This window comes from Aquarana catesbeiana, linkage group LG07 (assembly GCF_042186555.1).
Source record: "Aquarana catesbeiana isolate 2022-GZ linkage group LG07, ASM4218655v1, whole genome shotgun sequence".
Lineage (NCBI taxonomy): Eukaryota > Metazoa > Chordata > Amphibia > Anura > Ranidae > Aquarana > Aquarana catesbeiana.
In genome coordinates this window covers 88,802,581-88,825,755 of record NC_133330.1, presented here as the reverse complement: position 1 = coordinate 88,825,755, position 23,175 = coordinate 88,802,581, and the positions used below count along the sequence as shown (strand labels likewise).

General features: G+C 42.3%; 1 protein-coding gene across 5 annotated transcripts in view; it reads left to right on the top strand.

Moving 5' to 3' along the window:
- NISCH (nischarin) overlaps positions 1-23,175 on the top strand; it is a 184,933-nt gene that overhangs the window by 59,536 nt on the left and 102,222 nt on the right. For 4 of the 5 annotated variants that reach the window (XM_073592451.1, XM_073592452.1, XM_073592453.1 and 1 more), the window contains 3 exons: positions 1,371-1,461; positions 11,888-11,991; positions 20,812-20,867. In XM_073592451.1, the coding sequence (XP_073448552.1) occupies positions 1,371-1,461; positions 11,888-11,991; positions 20,812-20,867 (251 nt within the window). Of the gene's footprint in view, positions 1-1,370; positions 1,470-11,887; positions 11,992-20,811; positions 20,868-23,175 lie in introns of all 5 variants that reach the window. The other variant, XR_012235258.1, reaches the window with a different exon arrangement.

Below are 23,175 nucleotides of genomic sequence, written 5' to 3'. Positions count from 1 at the left end.
TATTTCGGCTGTTGCATTATCTTACTTTTTGGCCAAAGATAGAAAAATAATTACCAAATGCTTCTGCTTACTTGAGCTGCTATCATTCATTAGATACGTTTGTGTGGCGGGGGCTGAACATTCTCCTCTGGGCATCAGTAAAGGACCAAATGTGTTTTCCACTTTAGCCGCTTTACTTCAAGTGGACATAAACCCACCAACTAAAAAGAAATGCCATGTTAAAAATGTTTAATTAGTGTTATAAAACTCTAATCCGACATACCGCTGTTGTTTTCTGTAGTGTTTGTATTTATGTTCTGCTTACTAGCGCATGTGTAGTATATGCTAATGTCAAAGCATGCCACTTGTGATAACTGTCACAGCTGCCACTGTGCTTTTGTCAAATCTCAGTTGATCTTTGAAGCACTCAAATGGGTGGTGTCATAGCTGATCACATGTGGTTTTCTGCAACTTTTTAATAGTGATATCTCACCACTGGCTTCCCCAAAAGTCATTTGATCCAACAGCTTTGCCTGCAACCACAAAATACTGAAATATTCCCTTTTAGTGGAGTTGATTGATAAGTTTTCAATATAGTCTATTACATTTATTTTTGTATTTATTTCATTGATTGTTAACTCTGGGGAACTGTTGGTGTGTTTGAATGCTATATGTATCTGTGATAGTTTGACAGCCTCTTCCAGAATAACAAGCAAAATGTTGCAGCTGTAAATAGTTCAGTTGCTGGTACAGGAAAATGGCTGCCTGTAGGCTTAAAAGGCATAATTCAGCTGTTCTCAGGGCAGCAAATCTTCAAATGTTGTGGAGGGCAAGTTTAACCTGCTAGGCTAGTTCTGCCAACCTGGCAAGTTTGAGACAATTTAAGGCGAATGGAGGATAAGGTAAGAGGCAAAGGAAGGCACTGCAATCAGGACAGGTCTTCTATTCTACTTGATTGATTCTCCACACATAAACATAAGACATTGGTCAGACCAGGTAACACATGGGGGTCTATTTTTTATAAATGCTTTCATGCAACTTTTACCCATGATTCATACATATTCTAATATTAAATCAATTAGACAATATCTGAATCCTGGTAAAATGTGTGAATCTTTTGTGTGAAACATTTATACGTAGATTTCATGCTTTTACAAAGCTGCATATTTCACTGACCTACCATAAAAAATCAAATTAATTAGCACTGTTACAGTTTAATAACAGCAAAGTCTGCCTGTATACACCAGTAAAGTGCTCTAAGATATTTTATTATATTTTTATGCAACTAAATGTAATTTAGCAAATGACAGCATATCTCTTCCTCTAATTGTTGTCTGTGTTGTGTGTTCTTCCGCTCATCTCATGCTCTTTTATATCACTTCATTTGTCAGATGAGTGAGGACTTCCGGCTCACTGCTTCCAGCTCCTCTTTTCCTGCAAATGCTTCCTCCTCTGTCTCTGGGACTGTTATCTCCAGTCAAGGTAATCATGTATGTATCTTTTGGCTCCAGCTGCTGTCCCTTCTCTAAACACTGATTAGCCAATCAGCAGGGACATTTCTTTCTTGAATACATGTAGATTCCCAGGCTGAAAATGTTTAACAGCAAATGCAACACATTTACTTACAAGTTACATTTTAACACTGTGTACATTTCTAATGATCAACTCACCATATTAAAGCATTTACAACTGTCAAAGCAGCTTTGCTCACATATTCCATCCACATGGTGAACTTCCTCTTTTAACAAGGCCATTGCATTGAAAATGAACTAGATTTGGGTTGGTGTAGGAAATGCAGAATTAGGGGTATTAATCTTCCTTACCACCAGGCCCTGGTCCATGGTACCTAGTGCACTAATCTCTCCGGCAAAATACACAGATGTCCATAACTTAACTGCACAGCCAGTGATATCAAGTCAGAAGGGGTTCCTGCTCGCCTGTACGATTTTACATTGGATCATGTGTTCAATCTCGATTAATGATTTATGAACAAGTCAACATCGGTCAGTTTGTTAGTCACAACAGTGAACAAATTTACCATCTTCTCAAAAACAGTGGAGTCTAATGTGCTTCATCATTGGTCATTAGGATACCTTTTTAATTTTAGCAGTTTGCATTTTACTCCATACTACAGTGTGTTTATTTGATCTGCAAAAGCTAGTTCTTGTTTCTTCTGTTATAAGATGCATATATTTACCACAAACATTTGTTGATCCCTGCCCCAGTGGACCATACGATAAAATGATCATTCTGCAATCACAAAAGTACCTGCAAATCTACCATTATGTGTTTGGAATGTGGTAAGAATCCAGTGCAGCTGGAAGAATTATATGAAAAATTGTGATAACGTAATGCACACATTGCCTGTGGTAAAAGTTGATCCATAGTTACTGAACAGTAGTCTTCATCAGGATTAATGTTCTTGCAGCCAGAGAAAAACAGTCAACCGAATATTCAAGCTGACACAGCCTCTCTAAATCAGGGACACCCTGTACTGATACAACCAACTGACCTGAGTATTACCTTAACTTTCCCTAGTATCACCTTAACTTTCCCTAGTATCAGATTCCCTTTATTTTCCATGGAGTTAAAAAATGTGCGGGAAGTTTGGAAGGTGATTACGAGGTGATATTTCCCAAGCTAATATTTTGCCAAGTTATTATCGTAAACTGCATGCAGTACTCTGTTATCACTACTTTGGCGTTGAGAGCTTAAAATGGTATTGAACCCAAAAACAAAAATGTACTATATTTAATAATATAATTTATATTATATCATAATATAATACCGCTTGGCATCCGGAGGACGTCATATGACGTCCTCGACTTTCGGGGCTTATATCTGAATGATGTCTGAGGCTACAGACATCATTCAGATACCGGCATTTTCAGCCGGCGATTCCGTACACCATAAGAATGATCATAGTGGCTGTTCCGCCGCTTGATCGTTCTTACGGGCGGCGGGAGGGGACGTCCCCCCCCTCCTGCCGCCCTCCGGTGCTTCTACCGACTCACCTCAGCGATCGGTGAGTCGGACAGCGGATCCGCCGGCGCCGGATGTTCACCATAGAGATTTCCGGCGGACCAGATGGTCGCCGGAGTCTCTATGATCGTTCGGAGGCCGGGCGCGATGTTATGACGTCACGCCCGGCCTCTGCATTAAAAAAAACGGCGCCACTTCGGTTGTGAAGCGGCGATCGTTTTATTTTTTTTTTTTATTTTAGGCTTCCCAGCCTAGAGGTGAGATGTGAGGTCTTATTGACCCCATATCTCACTGTAAGGAGGACTGATCGTGTCATATTCCTATTACAAGGGATGTTTACATTCCTTGTAATAGGAATAAAAGTGATCAAAAAAAAAAAAAAATTTTTTAAAGTGTAAAAATAAAATTTTTTAAGTAAAATTAACAATAAAAAAAAAAAAAATTTTTTTAAAGCACCCCTGTCCCCGTGAGCTCGCACGCAGAAGCGAACGCATACGTAAGTCCCGCCCACATATGAAAACGGTGTTCAAACCACACATGTGAGGTATCGCCGCGAACGTTAGAGCGAGAGCAATAATTTTGGCCCTAGACCTCCTCTGTAACTCAAAACATGTAACCAGTAAAAAATTTTAAAGCGTCGCCTATGGGGATTTTTAAGTACCAAAGTTTGGCGCCATTCCACGAGCGTGTGCAATTTTGAAGCATGACATGTTAGGTATCTATTTACTCGGCGTAACTTCATCTTTCACACAATGCAAAAAAATTTGGCTAACTTTGCTGTTTTGTTTTTTTTTTAAAGCATGAAACTGTTTTTTTTTTAAAAAAAAACGCGTTTGAAAAATTGCTGCGCAAATACCGTGCAAGATAAAAAGTTGCAATGACCGCCATTGTATCCTCTAGGGTCTCTGCTAAAAAAACATATATAATGTTTGGGGGTTCTATGTAATTTTATAGCAAAGAAATGATGATTTTTGACATGTAGGAGCGAAGTGTCAGAAATGGCCTGGATGCGAAGTGGTTAAAGCGGAGTTCCACCCAAAAATGGATCTTCTGCTTTAACCTCCCTGGCGGTATGATTATTTCAGATTTTTGCGTCTCAAAGCGGTACAATTATTTTGCATAGAAATTTGGCGTTTTTATATTGTAGGTCTGTAATTCTTAGCAATAACACACTTAGATCTGTCCACCAAGAGTCTAGTAGATATCTCGGGTATGATGAAGTTTAAAACACAAAATCATAAATTATAATATAATAAATATAAATAATTAAAAAAATATATATAATAATAATAAAATACATTTCCCCACGATTCACTATCGCTCAATTCTGCAAGTGTTCTAATTTACTATCGCCGTTTTCTAGCTGGTCTAAAGCCACTTTTGATGTAAAGGGACACTTTTTGGTTGCTATGGACAATCTCCAGTTTCCAGGCAGAAAGAACAGTATATATAATATAAAACTGCATGCAGGGCATTGGACAAAGCACTGGGGACAAAAGGGAAGTGAAATGATTTCATACAGTACTGTAATCTGTAAGATTACAGTACTGTATGTGTTATGATTTTTACATTTTTGGAATTTGCCGCCAGGCTCTGCCCCCGTGCATCGTGACGCTCGCAGGGAACGGAGCCTGGCACGGAGAGGCTTCGGGCAGAGGACGATGCCTGCAGACAGCGCAGGGGGACATCGCAGGATCCTGGGGACAAGGTAAGTAACCTGCACCAGGATCCTGAGACGTAATCCTGTGGCTCGGGGTTACCGCTAATGGTGCTGAAATTTAACCCCGAGCCACACTCGGGAATACCATCAGGGAGGTTAAGGGAGGGGACCCGCTGACATACCACATTTGGCATATTTTTTTGGAGGGGGGGTTAATACCCTCTTTTCAGGGTTCCAGCTCCCACTTCCTCCCAGCACACCGCGGCACCGGAAGGGAGATCACCTCTCCCCCCCTTCCTCTCCCCCTTCCTCTCCCCCCCTTCCTCTCCCCCCTTCCTCTCCCCCCTTCCTCCTCCCCCCTTCCTCCTCCCTCTCAGCAATCATCTGGGACACGTCACAGGTCCCAGATGATTGCCCGGCCAGTCACGGCGCGCGCATGTGGAGCTGTGGAGCCACAGCCGGGCGCCCACAGTTACAATTCCGGCTGTGGAGCCACAGCCGGGCGCCCACAGTTACAATTCCGGCACCACAGAGAGTAGGGGGAGACGAGCGGGGCTTCATACGCCTGCATCGCTGGACCCTGGGACAGGTAAGTGTCTGATTATTAAAAGTCAGCAGCTGCAGTATTTGTAGCTGCTGACTTTTTTATTTATTTATTTTTTTTAAGCAGAACTCCGCTTTAAGAGGCCTTAGATGTGGTGGCTGCATTCTTCTGAGTTCTTTTTTTTTTTCCCCTCTTCATTTTACCTGGTGATCCTGCTAGTAATACACTTTGTCTTAGAGTGCCTGCGTTCTGGATGAAGTAGTAAAGCAGAGACTTCTGGACAACTGCATTGCCAGTCTGGGGAGAGGGTAGTGTTAAGCCTACCATAAATGGATTGAAATTTGGCCGGTTCAGCAGGGATCAGACAAATTTTGATCCAAGTATGGGCTAGCTGGTAGCATGCGTAGCTCCACTTACATCTCTGGTCCCCGTGTGTCTGAATCATCCCGAGCCGTTCATTGGAGATGCACAAAGACTTGCAACCAGGGATGACAAAAGACCCAAACTGTTTGAGAGGAAATAAGTTTGTGTTTTAAAGCTGAACTCTCAGCAGCAAATTAAATACACAGTTGAAATGCATGTATTAAAGCTGTTTTATCTGCCAGAGGATTTATATACAGTGCCTTGCAAAAGTATTCACCCCCTTGGCATTTTTCGTGTTTTGTTGCCTCACACCCTGGAATTAACATGAATTGTTTGAGGATTTGCATGATTTAATTTACTGAACATGCCCACAACTTTGAAGATGTGTTTTTTTTGTTTTTTCTTTGTTTTTTTTTTATTGTGAAGCAAATAACAGAAAAAAATCAATGTTCATAACTATTCACCCCCCTAAAGTCAATACTTTGTAGAGCCACCTTTTGCAGCTATCATAGCTCCAAGTCGCTTTGGATAAGTCTCTATGAGCTTGCCACATCTTACCACTGGGATTTTTGCCCATTCCCCCTTGCAAAACTGCTCCAGCCCCTTCAAGTTGGATGGTTTGCACTTGTGAACAGCAATCTTTAAGTCTGACCACAGATTTTCTATTGGATTGAGGTGTGGGCTTTGACTAGGCCATTCTGACACATTTGCATGTTTCCCCTTAAACCACTCAAGTGTTGCTTTAGCAGTGTGTTTGGGGTCATTGTTCTGCTGGAAGGTGAACCTCCATCCTAGCCTCAAATCACACACAGAGTGGTACAGGTTTTGCTCAAGAATATCCCTGTATTTAGCACCATCCATCTTTCCCTGAACTCTGACCAGCTTCCCAGTCCCGACTACTGAAAAACATCCCCACAGCATGATGCTGCCACCACCATGTTTTACTGTGGGGATGGTGTTCTTTGGGTGATGTGATGTGTTGGGTTTGCGCCAGACATAGCATTTTCTTTGATGGCCAAAAAGTTCAATTTTAGTCTCATCAGACCAGAGCACCTTCCTCCATACATTTTGGGAGTCTCCCACATGTCTTTTCGCAAACTCAAAACGTGCCGTTTTGTCTTTTGCTCAAAGTAATTGCTTTCTTCTGGCCACTCTGCCGTAAAGCCCAACTCTATGGAGCGTACGGCTTATTGTTGTCCTATGTACAGATACTCCAGTCTCTGCTGTGGAACTCTGCAGCTCCTCCAGGGTTACCTTAGGTCTCTGTGCTGCCTCTCTGATTAATGCCCTCCTTGCCCGGTCCGTGAGTTTTGGTGTGCGGCCGTCTCTTGGCAGGTTTGCTGGTGTGCCATGTTCTTTCCATTTGGTTATGATAGATTTGACGGTCTTAATGGCAGTGTTTGGTTAGTGGTGCCTCTTGCTTAGGTGTTGCAGCCTCTGGGGCCTTTCAAAAAGATGTGTATATGTAATGACAGATCATGTGACACTTAGATTGCATACAGGTAGACATCATTTCACTAATTATGTGACTTCTGAAGGTAATTGGTTGCAACAGAGCTTTTTATGGGCTTCATAACAAAGGGGGTGAATACATGCACACATGCCAATTATCATTTTTTTATCTCTGAAAAATAGTTTTATGTATATATTTTTCTAATTTTACTTCACAAACTTAGACTATTGTGTTCTGATCCATCACATATAATTCAGATTAAAAAAACATTGAACTAAAGGCTGTAATGTAACAAAATAGGTAAAAAGCCAAGAGGGGTGAATACTTTTGCAAGGCGCTGTATATAGTATGCTAGGTCACCTTCTTCTCCCTAACCTGTGACTGGACAGTAAAAGACCAGCAACAGATTTTTATTTATCCTTGTGAAAAAGGTGCAAACCTTTCCTCTTCTAGACATAGGGGAAATTCAGTTAAATTCAGGTACTTACATTAGTTGTATGTAATAATTTCAGTTCATACAAAACTACATTAATTGGTGTTTTTGTTTTATATCTGCCAACAGTTCAGCTTTAAGGGACAAAAGTCTTCTGGTGCATGAATCACACAAGTCACAAGTATTTCCTCAAAATTGTTAGGTGTTTTCTCTCTGATAAGGAGAATTGGAGCAATTTCTCTAGTGGAAATATGTGCCAACTGGGTTTGGCAACTTATACACATGTCCTGAAGCTTATCCAACTGAGAACAGGTGCAGACTTAGAAAACAAAGCAGTATTGTATCTCAGTTTTAAAATCTTATCAGCTTCTACTGCAGCTCAAGGCAAGCCGGCAATTAACATCCACTTTCCAAACACAGGAGGGGTGCTAGCCCAGCATGCCACTGTACATGTACAAATGAAATATCCGGATGGTTGCACTCCCTTGTTCTTCAGAGCAACACTTTATTCAAAAACAGTCCATAAAAGCAGCTTGAGGGTACAAGAGAGAGAGAGAGAGAGAGAGAGAGAATACGAATATATGCATATATGCAGGTTTCACACTTACAAGCACAGAATAAGGGAATGTAGCCATCCAGACTTTTCATTTGTTCAGTTTTAAAACCTTGGATTCTCCAATATATGGCCATGGAAAGAAAAGGCCAAACTGGTCCAGAAGCATAAGTAATCTGATCATTTATTAATATTTCCTAAGTTGAGGCACTTATCTCTACAATACAGAAAAAAAAAAAATATATTTATGTATGTGTGTATATATATATATATATATATATTTTTTTTTTTTTTTTTTTAAATGACTAGCTCTTAAACTAGCTCTTCTGTCACACACGCCTGCTTTTTTTTACCCTTTTAAATTCTTAGCATGCTGTACACAATAGAGTATGATAATCTAGTTGGCCATTGAGTCAGATTTTAGACTGACGTGCCAATGATGACCACTGGTTCTCTATCTAATGATTGTTGCTGTAATAGAAACTGGAGGACCAGGATTCCTCATAATGGATCATAAGTTGCAAATTATTTTATATATTCAGAAATACATCTTTTGCAACATTATTCTATAATTTGCATAAAAATGTAATATGACGTTCATGTTTACATGCTTGCTATTCTATATTTGATGAGGTCAGTTTGTGTGCAGGATTTTACAATGAATTTTCCATTAAGTGGTCATCTAAATTTCAGGTTGTAGTATTGGCGTCATTGATAAATGACTATTGAAATAACCGGCAAAGCTACCTAAAGATTGTCTGTCTAGTTTTCAGTCCGAGGTTTAGCAAACCAAAAGATCTGCACTGAAAGAGAGCAGTAAAGCAAAATCACTGATCAGCAATGATAAGCAGGATGCAAATCCTGCATATATAAACGTAAATATGCACGAACTTCCCCAACCATTTATAACGGCTATAATGTAAAGGTTTATAGGTTTCCGTTATTTGCTAGTGTCCTTGTATTATCAACATCTGACTGTTTATCACCTTGTGCTACCTAACCGTTTCAGAAATTGGTTACCTTCATGTGAATCTCAGGGACTGTACCCAGACCCCACTCTCTGTGGGGCCAGACTGTAGTGTTTGTTTCAGACCCTGAATCTTGCATTAGGCAGGTACGCACTGCAAGGTGCTATACAGGTTCAGAACTCTGGTCCATCTCTATGGTTCACCGTCCCTGAAGACCACTCTGGGGGTATGCCCATTGTAACGGGTGAAGCCTGACATCTAATAGGCGCAGTATCATGGATAAGGTAAGACAAGATTTCCCTGTAAATGGACTCCAGGTCCTAGCTGTTAAAAATACTAATGCAGAGCATAGCACTCTTAGCGGTTTAGTGGGCAAATGATTTCAAAGTCACTCACTTCATTGTGGTATCCCCTGCCATTTCGTCTCTGACACTTTTAAAATTGATGGTTTTTCCGCCCTATTTGGACTTTGTCTCAGAACTGCATCACTGCTCCAAGATGACATGTTCCCATCCACCTATTCCGCCAGAAACACACGTAGTACTTTGCATCCGCATGCCCAATCTCTACACAGTCACAGAAGCTTGATCTGTACATGGACTATAGTGGCTCCTTTTCTGGACATGCAAACCCCATCCATTATGCACTACTGAAAAGTGAATACCGCACTGGGAATCACTCCCTTCAGTTTTTTTAAACCCGATGACTACATTTGAAATGCTTTGCCTAGATATGGGTCCCTTATATCATCCCTTGTCTATCCCCTGTTCACATCTCTCCTTACCAAAGTCAGAACATATGATCTTCTATCTTCTGTTCATCTTCCATAAATGTTACCTGTATTCACAGACCACTGTTATTGCTGAAACACAAATAATAGCTCGATTGTTCATGTGTTCTGGACCTGCCTCAATCTGAAGACCTTCTGGAACGCTGTTAGATCACAGAAATGATTTGACGATGACCCCTCTTTCTACCTACTATACATCTACACTATTCCCACAAAAGTTTACTAGAAATCTATTCTCAAACATCTTCAGTGCCACTAAATCTTGCATTCCTTTGCGATGGTAGGACAATTTCCCCATCTCGGATTCTATGTGGCTGCACAGGGTGGAGGATCTAATGCTTTCCTCACAGAATAAATGTGAGACATGAAAAATATAGTATTACTGGATTAGCTTTCCTCTTTTGGATGAAGAAAAGGCCCTAATACCTTGGGACTCTTAAACTCCTCTGCTACTGTCTACTGCTTACCTGAAAGTGACATCCTCACCTACTTCTTCTCTTCTTCCACCCTTGTCACTCTCCCCCGTTTCATCCACACCTTCCGTTTTCCACCCCACTACCCCTTTGCACTGGGCCTAGACCTACCACCTTCTACCCCAACGTACCTTAACCTACTGTCCTTAACCTCCATCTTTTTCACATCCTCTGTCACAATTTTTCACCCCTCCCCCTTTTTTTTTTTTATAGACCCTGCCTACTCCCCCCCGCTTTTTCTGACCTTGATGTAGAAACAATGTCCTTGACCAGGGAGGGTAGAGTGTATAAGCTTGTACCTGACTTTATCTTTCAACTGATACTTCTTCTACCCTGACCACTAGATTATTGTTGCTTTTATATTTCTCTGGGCCTTTATAAAGCAATACAAAATATATTATGCATTAGAAAATTATATCACTTTTTTTTTCTATTTCTCTGCATATTACAAAACTATATTCAAGACTGTTTAAATATCCTGGGGACTCACTTAGGTTTTTACTTAAAGTAGAACTAAAAGGTAAATCTTTTTTTCCATTTTGGAGTTTTTCCTTTTCTTCTTTATCATCTTTGTCCCATTAGGGTGATTACACATCCTGTCCCATAGCCAAAACAAGAAGTGATAAATAATTTCTCCAAAGCGTGGTAATCTTTGGTTGTCACCAGAACTAGTGTCCCCATTGGAAGATTTCCCTCGATTTCTGGTAACAACCCAAAATTTTGAATTTTCTTTTACTCTCGCCAATATACAGGACAGATAGGGAGGATGAATCTCACTAATAGGGGCACACAGCTATACAAACCTGACAGATGTCTTTGTCCATCTCCACTGATTTTTAGTAATTTGAGGCCTACTTTTTATGCCTACAATTAAGCAGGATTTTTTTTAGTCAGCAAACCCACAGGTATTCAAAAAGTTTTTAACCCAGTTATGTATTGATTTATTTTACTTAAATATAGCTAGGCTGAATACTCAAATCCTGATTAATATTAGTCCTATGTGGGCAGCACAGTGGCTAAGTAGTTAGCACTTCCGCCTAGCAGCACTAGGGTTGTTGGTTTAAATCCCAACCACAGCACTGCCTGCACAGAGTTTGCATGTTCTCTCTGTTCCTCTGTGGGTTTTCTACGAGTTCTCTGGTTTCCTTCCACACTCCAAAGACATGATGGTAGGTTAATTGGCTCCTGTCTAAATTAGCCCTAGTATGTGTGTATGAATGTGAGTTTGGGACCTTTTAGATTGTAAGCTCCTTGAGGGCAGGGACTAATGTGAATGTACAATATATATGTAAAGCACTGCATACATTTATGATGCTATATAAGTACCTGAAATGGAAAAATATAATCTCCTGCACACTAACATCATTCAGCCAACTCTCTAAGGGTCAAGGCTGTCATGGACCTGCTCCCAGCCTGCAGTTGGATAGTGAAGGGAAAGTAGCATAGTAATGAGTGAATTTTCCTGTCATTCTGCTTTCTCCTCCTCCTATCAACATGCCCGTTGTTAGCTCATAAATTGATTGGTTCCTTGTGCTGCTTCTTCCTCTTCCACTTTAAGGTCTGTTGTACAGGCACTGTTGCAAGATGTTGATATAGCAAGTCAAATTCAGGTACTTACAATGTTTGTTTTGTATATCTGGTGATGCATTTGTAATTGCTGTGGGTAAGTGACTGTTTTGTATTTCATAGACCAGCACACAGACAGCAAATCCACTAATCTGACTCTCAATGATCATTCACAGAGAAAAGGTGGAATTCAATATTCCGCACACGATAAAGGAAAAAGCAGAGAAGTAAGTTATGGGGTACAATCTATTATGATAGTGTGTTATTCAAATCTGTAGCTTGTATGTATGTGTGCATGTCATGTGGAAAGCCTAGCTGAGTTAATATGACTTACATCAGTGCAAAGCTTAAAGTGGTTATAAACTCAAAAGTTTTTTTTTGTTTTTACTTTTAATGCATTCTTTGCTTTAACCACTTAAATTCACCCCCTTCCTGCCCAGACCAATTTTCAGTTTTCAGTGCTCTCTTACAAAAAAAGTTATTTCTCACACACAGCATATGCATACTTGCATTTAAACCCCAAAATACATTCTGCTACTCCCCCTGAGTGTGGTGATACCACATGTGTGAGACTTTTACACAGCCTGGCCCAACATCCAAGTAGCACCTTCAGGCGTTCTAGGAGCATAAATTACATCCAATTTCCTGACTATATCACACTTTTGAAGGCTCTGGAGCACCAGGACAATGGTAACGCCCACAAAATTACCCCATTTTGGAAAGCAAACACCCTAGGCATAGGCTGCAGATAGGTACTCTGATGGGCTGGAGACAGGTACTCTGATACTCTGATGGGCTGGAGACAGGTACTCTTTATTACTGGGGCAATCTGTGCTTTTTACTGTGCACTGTAAGTGGTAACTAGCTGTTACCGCAATCTCCTCCTCACACAGGATCGATGTGTGAGGAGAGCCCGGTAACCGCTAATTACCACAGTTTGCTGACAACTGTGACCGGCTGTGATTGGACACAGCTGGTCACGTGGTAAAGAGCCAATTTCATTGGCTCTTTACCCTGATTGGGGATGGGCTGTGCCCTGAAAGACACGCCTGTGTCAGAGTGACATGCCTCATCCCCGATCGCTGCTCGCTCCTGGGGGCGCACATGAGCAGCGTGCACAAAGACTGTGCATGCGACCGGCTGTGATTACACGCAGCTGGTCACGTGGTAAAAAGCCATTTTCATTGGCTCTTTACCCTGATCAGGGATGGGCTGTGCCCTGAAGGACACTCCTCATCCCCGATCGCCGAGAACGGAGGAAGGGAAGGTTCCTGCCGGCGTCATTTTGCAGTGCGTTGTGGGGAAGGGGTTAAGATGGGGAAAAAAACCCTTACAACACCACCTAAACACTTACCCGAGTCCTCTCACAATCTAGCACTGTCCCATCTGCAGCACCGCTGCTCTCTCTGTTCCTGGTCTCTGGCTGAGACCAGGAACAGAGAGCAGCAGCACTGCAGAGGAGGAGGAGAGGAGAGCAGGTGCCCTGCAGAGGAGGAGGAGCAGAGAGCACCAGAACAGGACTCTAGTGGAGAATATAAAGCAGAAAAGAAGGCACTTCTATGTGCAGTAATAAAACACTTTAATGACAAGGAAGGGTTAAAAACACTTACAAGATGGGAGTGAAAAAAAAGCATATAAATCAATCCATAACGTCCAGCGGGATGCCTCTTGGGAGTAAAGACAGCTGCAGGTGGAAATTCCAGCCGACCAGTGGTAGGAAACACTGTCTCTCTGATCCAAGATGGAGGACCGTGCTGTCAGGACCACCATGGAATCCAGGCAACCGGACATGACATCAGAGTGGGCAGTTACATGTTTTGGAGCATGCCCAGTCGCTCCTTCTTCAAACCAATAGAGTAATGCAAGGGGGAAGGGGTTTATATGAGAGTATGCAATGGAATAAAATACAGTAAAATAAAGTAAAACACTTGCTGCAGTAAAGGTAAAGATACACAAGACATAAACACTCACTGGGACAGAACTGCAACAACTAAAACATAGATCATCTATGTTTTAGTTGTTGCAGTTCTGTCCGTCAGTGTATCTTTACCTCTACTGCAGCAAGCTTTTTACTCTATTTTACTTTATTTTACTGTATTTTATTCCACTGCATACTGCCATGTAATGACCTGGCAGTTGTCAGTCCCGCCCACCCCCTGCCTTTTTGTCCCGCCCCTGACTCATATAAACCCCTTCCCCCTTCATTACTCCATTGGTTTGAAGAAGGAGCGACTGGGCATGCTGTGGGTGACTAGGCCGAAACATGTAACCGCCCACTCTGACGTCACTTCCAGTTGCCTGGATTCCATTCTGGTCCTGACTAAGGATGAGCTCCGGCGTGTTCGCACACTCCACGTGCCGAGTCCGCTGGGAGGTCAGCACGGCGCTGCACTAATCACAGGCAGTGAGACATTTTCCCAATGTGCGGCTGCAGAGATCTGGAAATGTCTCACTGCCTGTGATTAGCGCAGTGCTGTGCCAAGTTCCTGGCGGGCTCGGCGCGTGGAGTGTGTGAACACGCCGGAGCTCATCCTTAGTCCTGACAGCACGGCCCTCCATCTTGGATCAGAGAGACAGTGTTTCCCACCGCTGGTCGGCTGGAACTTCCACCTGCAGCTGTCTTTACTCCCAGGAGGCATCCCGCTAGACGTTATAGATTGATTTATATGCCTTTTTTTTCACTCCCATCTTGTAAGTGTTTTTAACCCTTCCTTGTCATTAAAGTGTTTTATTACTGAACAAAGAAACGCCTTCTTTTCAGTTTTTCTTATAGAGTGTGCTTCCCTCTTCTGAAGTGCTGCTGTGGTGCATTAATCACAGTTCAAGAGCCAGTCATTTACTGTTTGTTAAAGTCTCCTTGTTATCCAGGGAACCTTTTCTCCACACTCCTAGAGGAGAAGACAGAGCACCGCTCTGTGCAATACCATTACACAGAGCAGGTAATTATAACTTATTTTTTTATTTCAGTAAGAAAAAAAAAATAGAATGCCTTTACAACCACATTAATGCTGACTTTCTGTACCCTGTACTAGTCTGATCTGTAAGTGGCTTTTATTTTAAATGGCCAATTTCACTTTTTTCTTTTTACAGTTTATGCGCTTTGCTATTAATGGTATATTTAACATGCTAAAAGGGGGCAAATAATGGAAATTCATTGTTGGGGTTTACACACACTAGAAGTCTTTTTCAAGGCAGAGCCGTAAATAATTTCTTTACCTGGGGCTTTCACTTTTCAGCAACCAAAACATTATAAGAAGGTGGCCCACCAAGGCAAATTGCGGGTGTGGCAAAATTATGCTTAACAGTGAGAGGGGCTTATAACTTGAGCTTACTCAATGTGTACGCACTAACATATGGCACAGTCCACCACTACTTTTCCTTTATATTTGGCTTTTTAAAAAGGCTATATTCACACAGGAATCGACAGCTGTTAAAGAGCTGTGCCTCACTGGCCGCTGTCTGTTCCCTGCGGAAGGGGGCAGTGTCCCACGCAGTTTGGGTCATCACACAGCTCCCCCCTTTGTTTGCTTTTGTACATTTAATTGTATTGTGCATTTAATTGCAGCTCTGGGTTGCATTGCAGTGTGAATGAGAAACACAGAAAACAATTGTTTTTTGTGTGTCCTTGCTGTGACTGGCATTCTTACAATGAAGTAACACGCCTGTCACCACACTGTATGAATTGGCCCTTAGGTTAAATCGGTACTAAAGTCCCACTGTCAAAAACTGATCAGGCAGGCTCTTTATTGTAGAAGAAACATGCAATGTCTTTTTATGCAATAAAAAAAAAAACCTACATGTCTGTTCGCAAGCATAGCTGAGTTTACATTCCGTCACAGCGCATGTTTGCTGGGATCCATGAAGCAAAATCAAGCCAGCAAACAGGTATCATCCACAAATATGAATCCCTTAATAATTGGGCAACTATGTGGCAAATGAGGTTTAATGTTGATAAATGTAAAGTTATGCACTTGGGGACTAAGAATATGCATGCATTATACGTACTAGGGGAAGTACAACTGGTGTTTTGGTAGATCATAAGCTTAATAATAGCATGCAATGCCAAGCTGCGGTTTCCAAAGCGAGCAAAGTCCTTTCTTGTATTGAGAGGTATGGACTCCAGAGAGAGAGAGAGATAATTTTGCCCCTGTACAAATCATTAGTAAGACCTTATCTGGAATATGCAGTTCAGTTTTGGGCACCAGTTCACAAAAAGGATATCGGGGAACTGGAGAAAGTGCAGAGAAGAGCAACCAAACTGATAAGAGGCATGGAGGAGCTCTGCTTTGAGGAAAGATTGGAGGAACTGAATTTATTTTCTTTTGAGAAGTGGAGATTTAAGGAGGGATATGATCAACATGTACAAATACATAAGTGGTCCATATAGTGAAGCTGTCACATTTTAAAGAAAATGTGGCTGAGGGGTACTCTGCCCGCTTGGCCGTGTCACTCATTCACGGTTTCCTGTGAATGGAAAACTACAAGATCCGGCAGCCTTTGCGGCTGTCAATCCGAGGACATGAGAACCACTGCTAGGCTCTGAGGAAGAAAGTAGCACTTTGAAACGCATCAGCCAACAGTGGTTCTCATGTCCTCTCTTTCATCATCTGGAGACTGCTATTATTGGACGGATTGCCACAAGTTTAAGGCTTTTATATTGCGGTTTCTATCACATGCTTGTGAGTAGTTTTTTATTCGTTCTTTTATTAAATGTATCAAAGGATAATGCACAAGGCTGGTGCACCTTCTTTTCTTTATTCCTTTTCTGATTGCTAGGATACCCCTATCCTGGGGGGCAGAAAGGCCTGAGACATTGTCCACCCTGAACTTTAGATCACCTGATCAACACACTTGTGTGCAAGAGTATTTTAGTGGCTATCACATTTTAGCCAGTGTATGGGTTCATCCTACTCTGAATGGTTACGTGGTTGAGCAACAATTTTTTCATGTTTTATGTTTGCCGGAATTACTAGACTCCTGCGCATGCAGCCACTGAATATGCCAAGGCTGGCGATGGATGTGGACCATTGAAGGAAAGTTATATTTAGCCCTGCTTTAACACAGCCCAGTATCCCACAGTATATTTACCTGCAATGAACTATGTGGAGAGACGGGTTCATCTGCTTTGGTTCATCTGTTTCCAGAGCCAGGTCTGTGTAGGGCAGGAAAAGTAACAGAGGAAGTAATTTGTTTCACAGCCTTTTCCTAAGCCACACCAAGATGCTGTAGGAAGAGCCTCCTGTGTAAACGCACCACATATGGTGCCTGGGAAAGTGTCTGCAGAGTGGTTGTGTCAGGTCACCTTGAGTCTAGGTGACAGATGCACTCTGTAGGAGTCAGAAGTGCACTGCTAGGTAGTGAACCCTAGGACTGACTGCTGCGGATTGAACCCTGGGAGGTTCAGGAAGCAGGTCTACTGGATCACTGACACAGATCCCACTGGGAGCTAGAGCATAGATTACCCAGGGCGTGGAGTATAAGAGCCAGCAGGTGTTCACCAGAGCCTTTAGTGGTGAGGATGGACTGAGCTGCAGTCTGGCTCCAGGTCGCGGCCCCCAGGGTCTCACAGCTCACGCTCACGGTAGACTACAGGAGAAGAGGAAGGAGGCAGCAGGCTGGAACAACAAGGAAAGTAAGGGACAAGCCAAGGTCGGGGCCACAAGCAGACAAGAACAACAGAGTCCACGCCAAGGTTCAGGGTCACAGGCAAACAGGGATGGTCGGGGACACGCCAAAGGTCAGGGTCACGAGCAGACAGGAATAGTTAAGAACAGGCCAAAGTAGGAAACACAGCAAGTACACACGAAAGCTAACACACAGTGGTTGATCAGCACTGCTGGCTTGCAGGTTAATGTAGGGTTCCCTGATAGGGCCTGGGGTGGGACCATGCTTAGAGGAGAGGTTATAAAACCAGTCAGGTGAGAGGCAGCTGGTCTTTAGAGATGAGCACATGGAGACAGGTAAGCTGACAGAGAAACTCTATTGCATAACCATGACAGATTGTTGTTGCTGGTGGGGAGGAGGGCAATTATTTATTTTTTGCCCAAAACATTTTGATACATTTTTAAAAAAAATATTTTTACAAAATCAAATAAGTTATACATTTAAAAAGAGAAAGGAGTCCAATATTTATTAACCACGTCAATACTGGGCACTGTTACACCCTTCCTGCCCATGCCAATTTTTTATCTTTCAGCGCTGTCGCGCTTTAAATGATAAGTTTGTGGTCATGCAACACTGTACCCAAACACATTTTTTATAATTTTGTTCACACAACTAAAGCTTTCTTTTGCTGGTGTTTAATCACCACTGGATTTTTTTATTTTTTGCAAAATAAATGAAAAAAGACTGAACATTTTGAAGAAAAAAAACCCACATTTTTCTTTGTTTCTTTTATAAAAAGTCTGCCAAAAAATAGATGTGCTTTATAAATTTAGGCCAAAATGTATTCTGCTACATTTCTTTGGTGAAAATACCCAAATCAGTGTATATTATTTAGTCTATAGGAAAGTTAGAGTCCACAAACTATGTACAGGGCGAGTGTGGAACAGGGGCAAACTTTTTTTATTTTTTGCGCTATAAACAAAAAAAATGACCATTTTGAAAAAAAAACAATATTTTTTACTTTCTGCTATAATACATAGCCAATACATTTAAAAAAAAAACGAATTTCTTCATCAATTTAGGCCAATATGTATTCTGTTACATATTTTTGGTAAAAAAAATCCCAATAAGCGTATATTGATTGGTTTGCTTGAAAGTTATAGCGTCTACAAAATAGGAGACATTTTTATGGCTTTTTTATTTTTTGGCTTGTAATGACGGTGATCAGCGATTTTTAGCAGGATTGCTATATTGCGCCGGACAGATCGGACACGTTTAACACTTTTTTTGGGAACCAGTGACATTATTACAGTCATCAGTGCTAAAAAAAAATATGCACTGACACAGTATAAATGACACTGGCAGGAAAGGGGTTAACAGTGTTCCCTCAGTGTGTTTCTAACTGTGTGGGGGATGGGCTCACTGCATGGACACTCTGATCCATGTTTCTGATTAGCAGGAACACTAGATCAGAGTGTCCATGCCTGACAGCACGGTAGTCTGCTTGTGGGGAGCGATCGCGGGTGGCCGCGGGTGGCCAGCAAACATTGTGCTCGCTGATTGGCTCCCCCTGTGGTCAATTAGCGTGCGATCATGCCCCCCAGTGGCTATTGACAAAATCATGCCCCCCCCCTGTAAACTGACCACTGTTTATCATGGCTGCTGAGCCCTGACACCGTGGTCAGTTTACGTGCCTCTATCATTCGCAGCCCTGCTCTCCTGTGTCTGTGTCCTCCTCCCCCCTTCCCTCCCTGCCTGTCAGCTCCAATCACTCCACGATCCTCCCCTCCTGGTTCACTTATATCTACACTACGATCATCGCATCCCCTCTGTTATATAATGCTATGTGCCTGTGTTATATAAAAAAATGCAGATTATACTGTATATCGGAGCAGCTCCCGGCGCTCACGTGACTCATTGGCTCTCACAGTGGCAGTGCTTGGCCCCACCCACTAGCAGTCAGCCAGGTAGAGGAGAGAGCCAAGGAGTCACGTGAGCGCCGGGAGCTACGCTGATGTATGGTATAATGGGCATTTTTTTTAATATAACACAGGGACACACAGCATTATATAACAGAGGGGATGGCATGATCATAGTACAGGCATACCCTACTTTTAAGTACACAATTGGACCAGAGCATGTATGTAAAACAAAAATGTACCTAAAGTGGAGCAATAGCTTAGCTTTTTTCACTTCTTAAAGTGACTATAAGGGTTTTTTTTTTTTTTTTTTTTTTTTTTTTTTTTAATAACAAACATGTCATACTTACCTCCACTGTGCAGCTCATTTTGCAGAGTGGCCCTGAACCTGCTATTCTGGGGTCCCCCGGCTGCTCTCGTGGCTCCTCCCCACATCACATAACCCCCTAGGAGAAGCGCTCTCCCGGGGGATTACCTTGCGGGTGTGCTCCTAAGTCTAGCATTCAGCGTCCATAGCTGCCGAATGCCGGACTCAGCCTGCATCATTGGATTTGATTGACAGCAGCAGGAGCCAAGTTCCAGGGCTCAGGTAAGTAAAACAGGGGGGGGGGGGGGGGGGCTGGGGGCCGGTCACTGCCAAGGTGTTTTTTCACCTTAATGCATAGGATGCTTTAAGGTAAAAAAAATTACAAGGGTTTACAAACCTTTTAATGCATGTACTGCATTGCAATAGTCATTTACAGGCATAAGTGATTACCTAGGCAAGTTGGCCGAACCCAAAATCGGATAAACTGGGAGCAGTGCCATGTCAAGCTGACCAAGATTTTCCATAGACGCCAATGTGTCCGTACCCACGACTGTACGTAAAGTGAGGGTACATTAAGTGGGGTATGCCTGTATAATCGGTTAACAACCACTTTAACTAAGGGACAATACCAAAATTGGTGTGCTAATGTAGCTTGATTTTCTCCACATTTTGGATAATTATGGTTGAGTCCTACCTGTGGATCATAACCTTGAATTGGAAAAATATACTTGGAGGAGGGCAATTTTTATGGACAATGTTAATTTTATTACAAGAAGCAAAAAAAATTCAGTTTAAATTTTACAAACTGCCCATAAATATACAGACAGTTATATCCCTGATCTGTCCCAGCAGTCCTCTCCTTGGCTTTGATTTCCTTGGTTTGAGGGGAAGGGGTTTAGCTCCTTGTAGCAATATATCATTCCTCTCCCCCCATGGATTCGGTCAGCAGGCCTGAAGTGACCCATCAGAGTCGTCTTTGTCCTTGTGACTTGTCAAATCCTTCACTGGGGAGGAGAGGTAACTGCAGACAGTCTGGGGGAGTTTGCACCCCCATGCCCCTTCCTCCTATTATTCTAATTAGTTTTTCCCAAGAATGAATGGTTCTATTAGTATTCCCAGGCATCTTGTCATACTTGTGTAAGGGTATACACTATGCTGAGATTAAAATGTTTTTCAATAATTCAATAATTTGAACTCTTGTATTTTCCTATTTGTAGCCATCCAAACCAGATGCAGTTTTACAAAATGATGATAAAAATCTTCATGTGGTCAGGTAAGGTTTTTACCCACATTTTGGCATAATTCACAAAGCCATAAAACATAGTAGTTTCATTACTATCTGCTATTTTTTGCTTTTTGTGATAAAAAATAGATTTTTTTTAGTACACTAAGGGCTTGTTCAAACCGTCCGTTTTATGGGGAAGTGCGTTACATTGTTACAATTCAAAACACTAAGTTTTTTTTGTTTTTTTAACTTTATTGACGTGTCAAAAAAAACAATGCGCCGCATCAAGTTGTGATGCGCTTGCACTGTTTTGACATGCAGTGCAGTGAGTTGCGCTTCATAAAAATGTGACATGTCTTCCATTTTGCCCAACACAGCTTAACACGCCTCAATGCAGCGTTGTGGTATGAACAGGGTACATGGAAAACAATTGTTTTCTATGTGCCCTGTTTAAATTACACTGCTGTATTGTGGTGAGTTGCGGTGCATTGCATTAAAATGCAGACAGGTTCAAAGCAAGGGCACATAGCAAACAATCATTTTCTATGTGCCCTTGCAATGAGCTTGTGTTTATTAATGTAGATCAACAAAGGTTAACTGATATAGTGTGCATAAGCTTTAAAGGTATTTTGACTGTAAAAAGCTTTTTTTTTAAAAGGTAGAAAAGCTATTTTTATGTCATGATTCGAGTTTTTTGTGAGTTTTGTGTTTTTGTTTTTCTATTTAAATTTCATATAGAATGTTATTTTTTATTTACTGTTGGGAGTCATATAGGCTACTTTTTCCCACATTTTTATTGTGCAAGTTTGCTTCAGGTTTGTGTATGATGTAAAAGAGCAGTTGCTTATTTTATTCCAGAATGCCTGCATTATATTGGGGCTGGATTTACATTGTTGAAACAACAATTATACAGGTTGGTGTGATGTGGTGCCATTCATTTTGTATGGCACCCCAACACCCCTGCTTTGCACAACGCACATTGCAGCATCGTGGTGTGATATGGTGCAAAAAATTGGTGCATGCACTTTTTTGTGCATTTTGCAGTCTTAGGCGGCCTGTTCAAATGAATAAGCTGCTCTAACACAACACATGACTGAATGTGCACGTGTTAAAGACAACGCACAAATATAAGGGTCCATTCACCCCTCTCGAATGTGATGCTTTGCAGTAACATTACATGTGTTGTGATGCCATTTGTTTTCATTGACATCCCAACGCACACTCCGAATAGACTTTCTAGCAATGCACAACAGCATGGTAATGCCCCTGGTGTGCTGCGTCAGAAAAACAACACATTTTTTTGTCCCTCCTAATGTGAAATAATACGCAATAATGAAATGCACCAGAACAGCGAAGAGTGAATAGGCCTTAGTACTTGCCTGGGAGGACATTTAGATCATGCCTAAAACCTGATGTGTAGATGATTTATCTCATGTGTGAGTAATCTGTCATGTCTGCTTGCTCTTTACCTATGGTTTTGCTTCTTTTGCCATGCAAGCTGTGTCACAACTGCTTTCTCTTCTTCTACTGTTTCTCTTTTTCTCAAGTCATCTTCCAGGACGGCACACCTGAGAGATGAGAGGCTCCTCCCCACAGGAAACACAATCAATCAACAGCTGTTTTAAGTCCACACCCTTCCCCTTGATCCTCAGTTTTAGATTGTGTTTCTCCCTACATGGCGAAACTGTTTGTTTTTTTCCAAATGACCGAAGCCTGGGGCTGGTGTTCTCCCCCTGGGAGCCGGACCAAATGCCTGGGAAGCCTCTGGGTCTGGCAGGGTATATTTATCCTTCCCGGGGGGGTTCCCCTATCCTTTCTTCAGGGGGGGGGGCAGCAGAAACTGGGAAAGCCCCCCTGAGAGCTGAAGGCCCCTGGGTACAGTGGTGTACCCAGAACTTCAGGGGCCTTTATCTTGTCTCCCCCTTACCTGTCCGGACTTCCGTTCAGACGGGGGTGCTGGCCGTCGGTTCTTTCCAGGGGGATCGTATCCCCTGACTCCTGGGTCCCTGGTAGCTCGCGTGGGCTGCTGGGGAGGGCACCACCTGAACGACCCCCATTCTTACCCAGAAGGGAAGGCTGAGAGTCAGCAGGAGCAAGCGCCCACATCCTCCTTTCGAGGAGGCACCAATTCACTATGGTGAATGTCTGCCTAAACCACCTCAGATGGAAATGAGGAACGTACGGCATCCCCCCCCCCCCCATGTGTATATACTGACTGGACAGTGCAGGACACAGCCTAACCTTGCAGCTCCCTAAAGGGGCAGCAGTTGGGGGGGGGGGGGGGCACTTTGGCGGCTATCCTTCTTGCGTGTGGACCATAAGGATGGAAAAGCAAGCCCGGTGGCTGTGGCAAAAG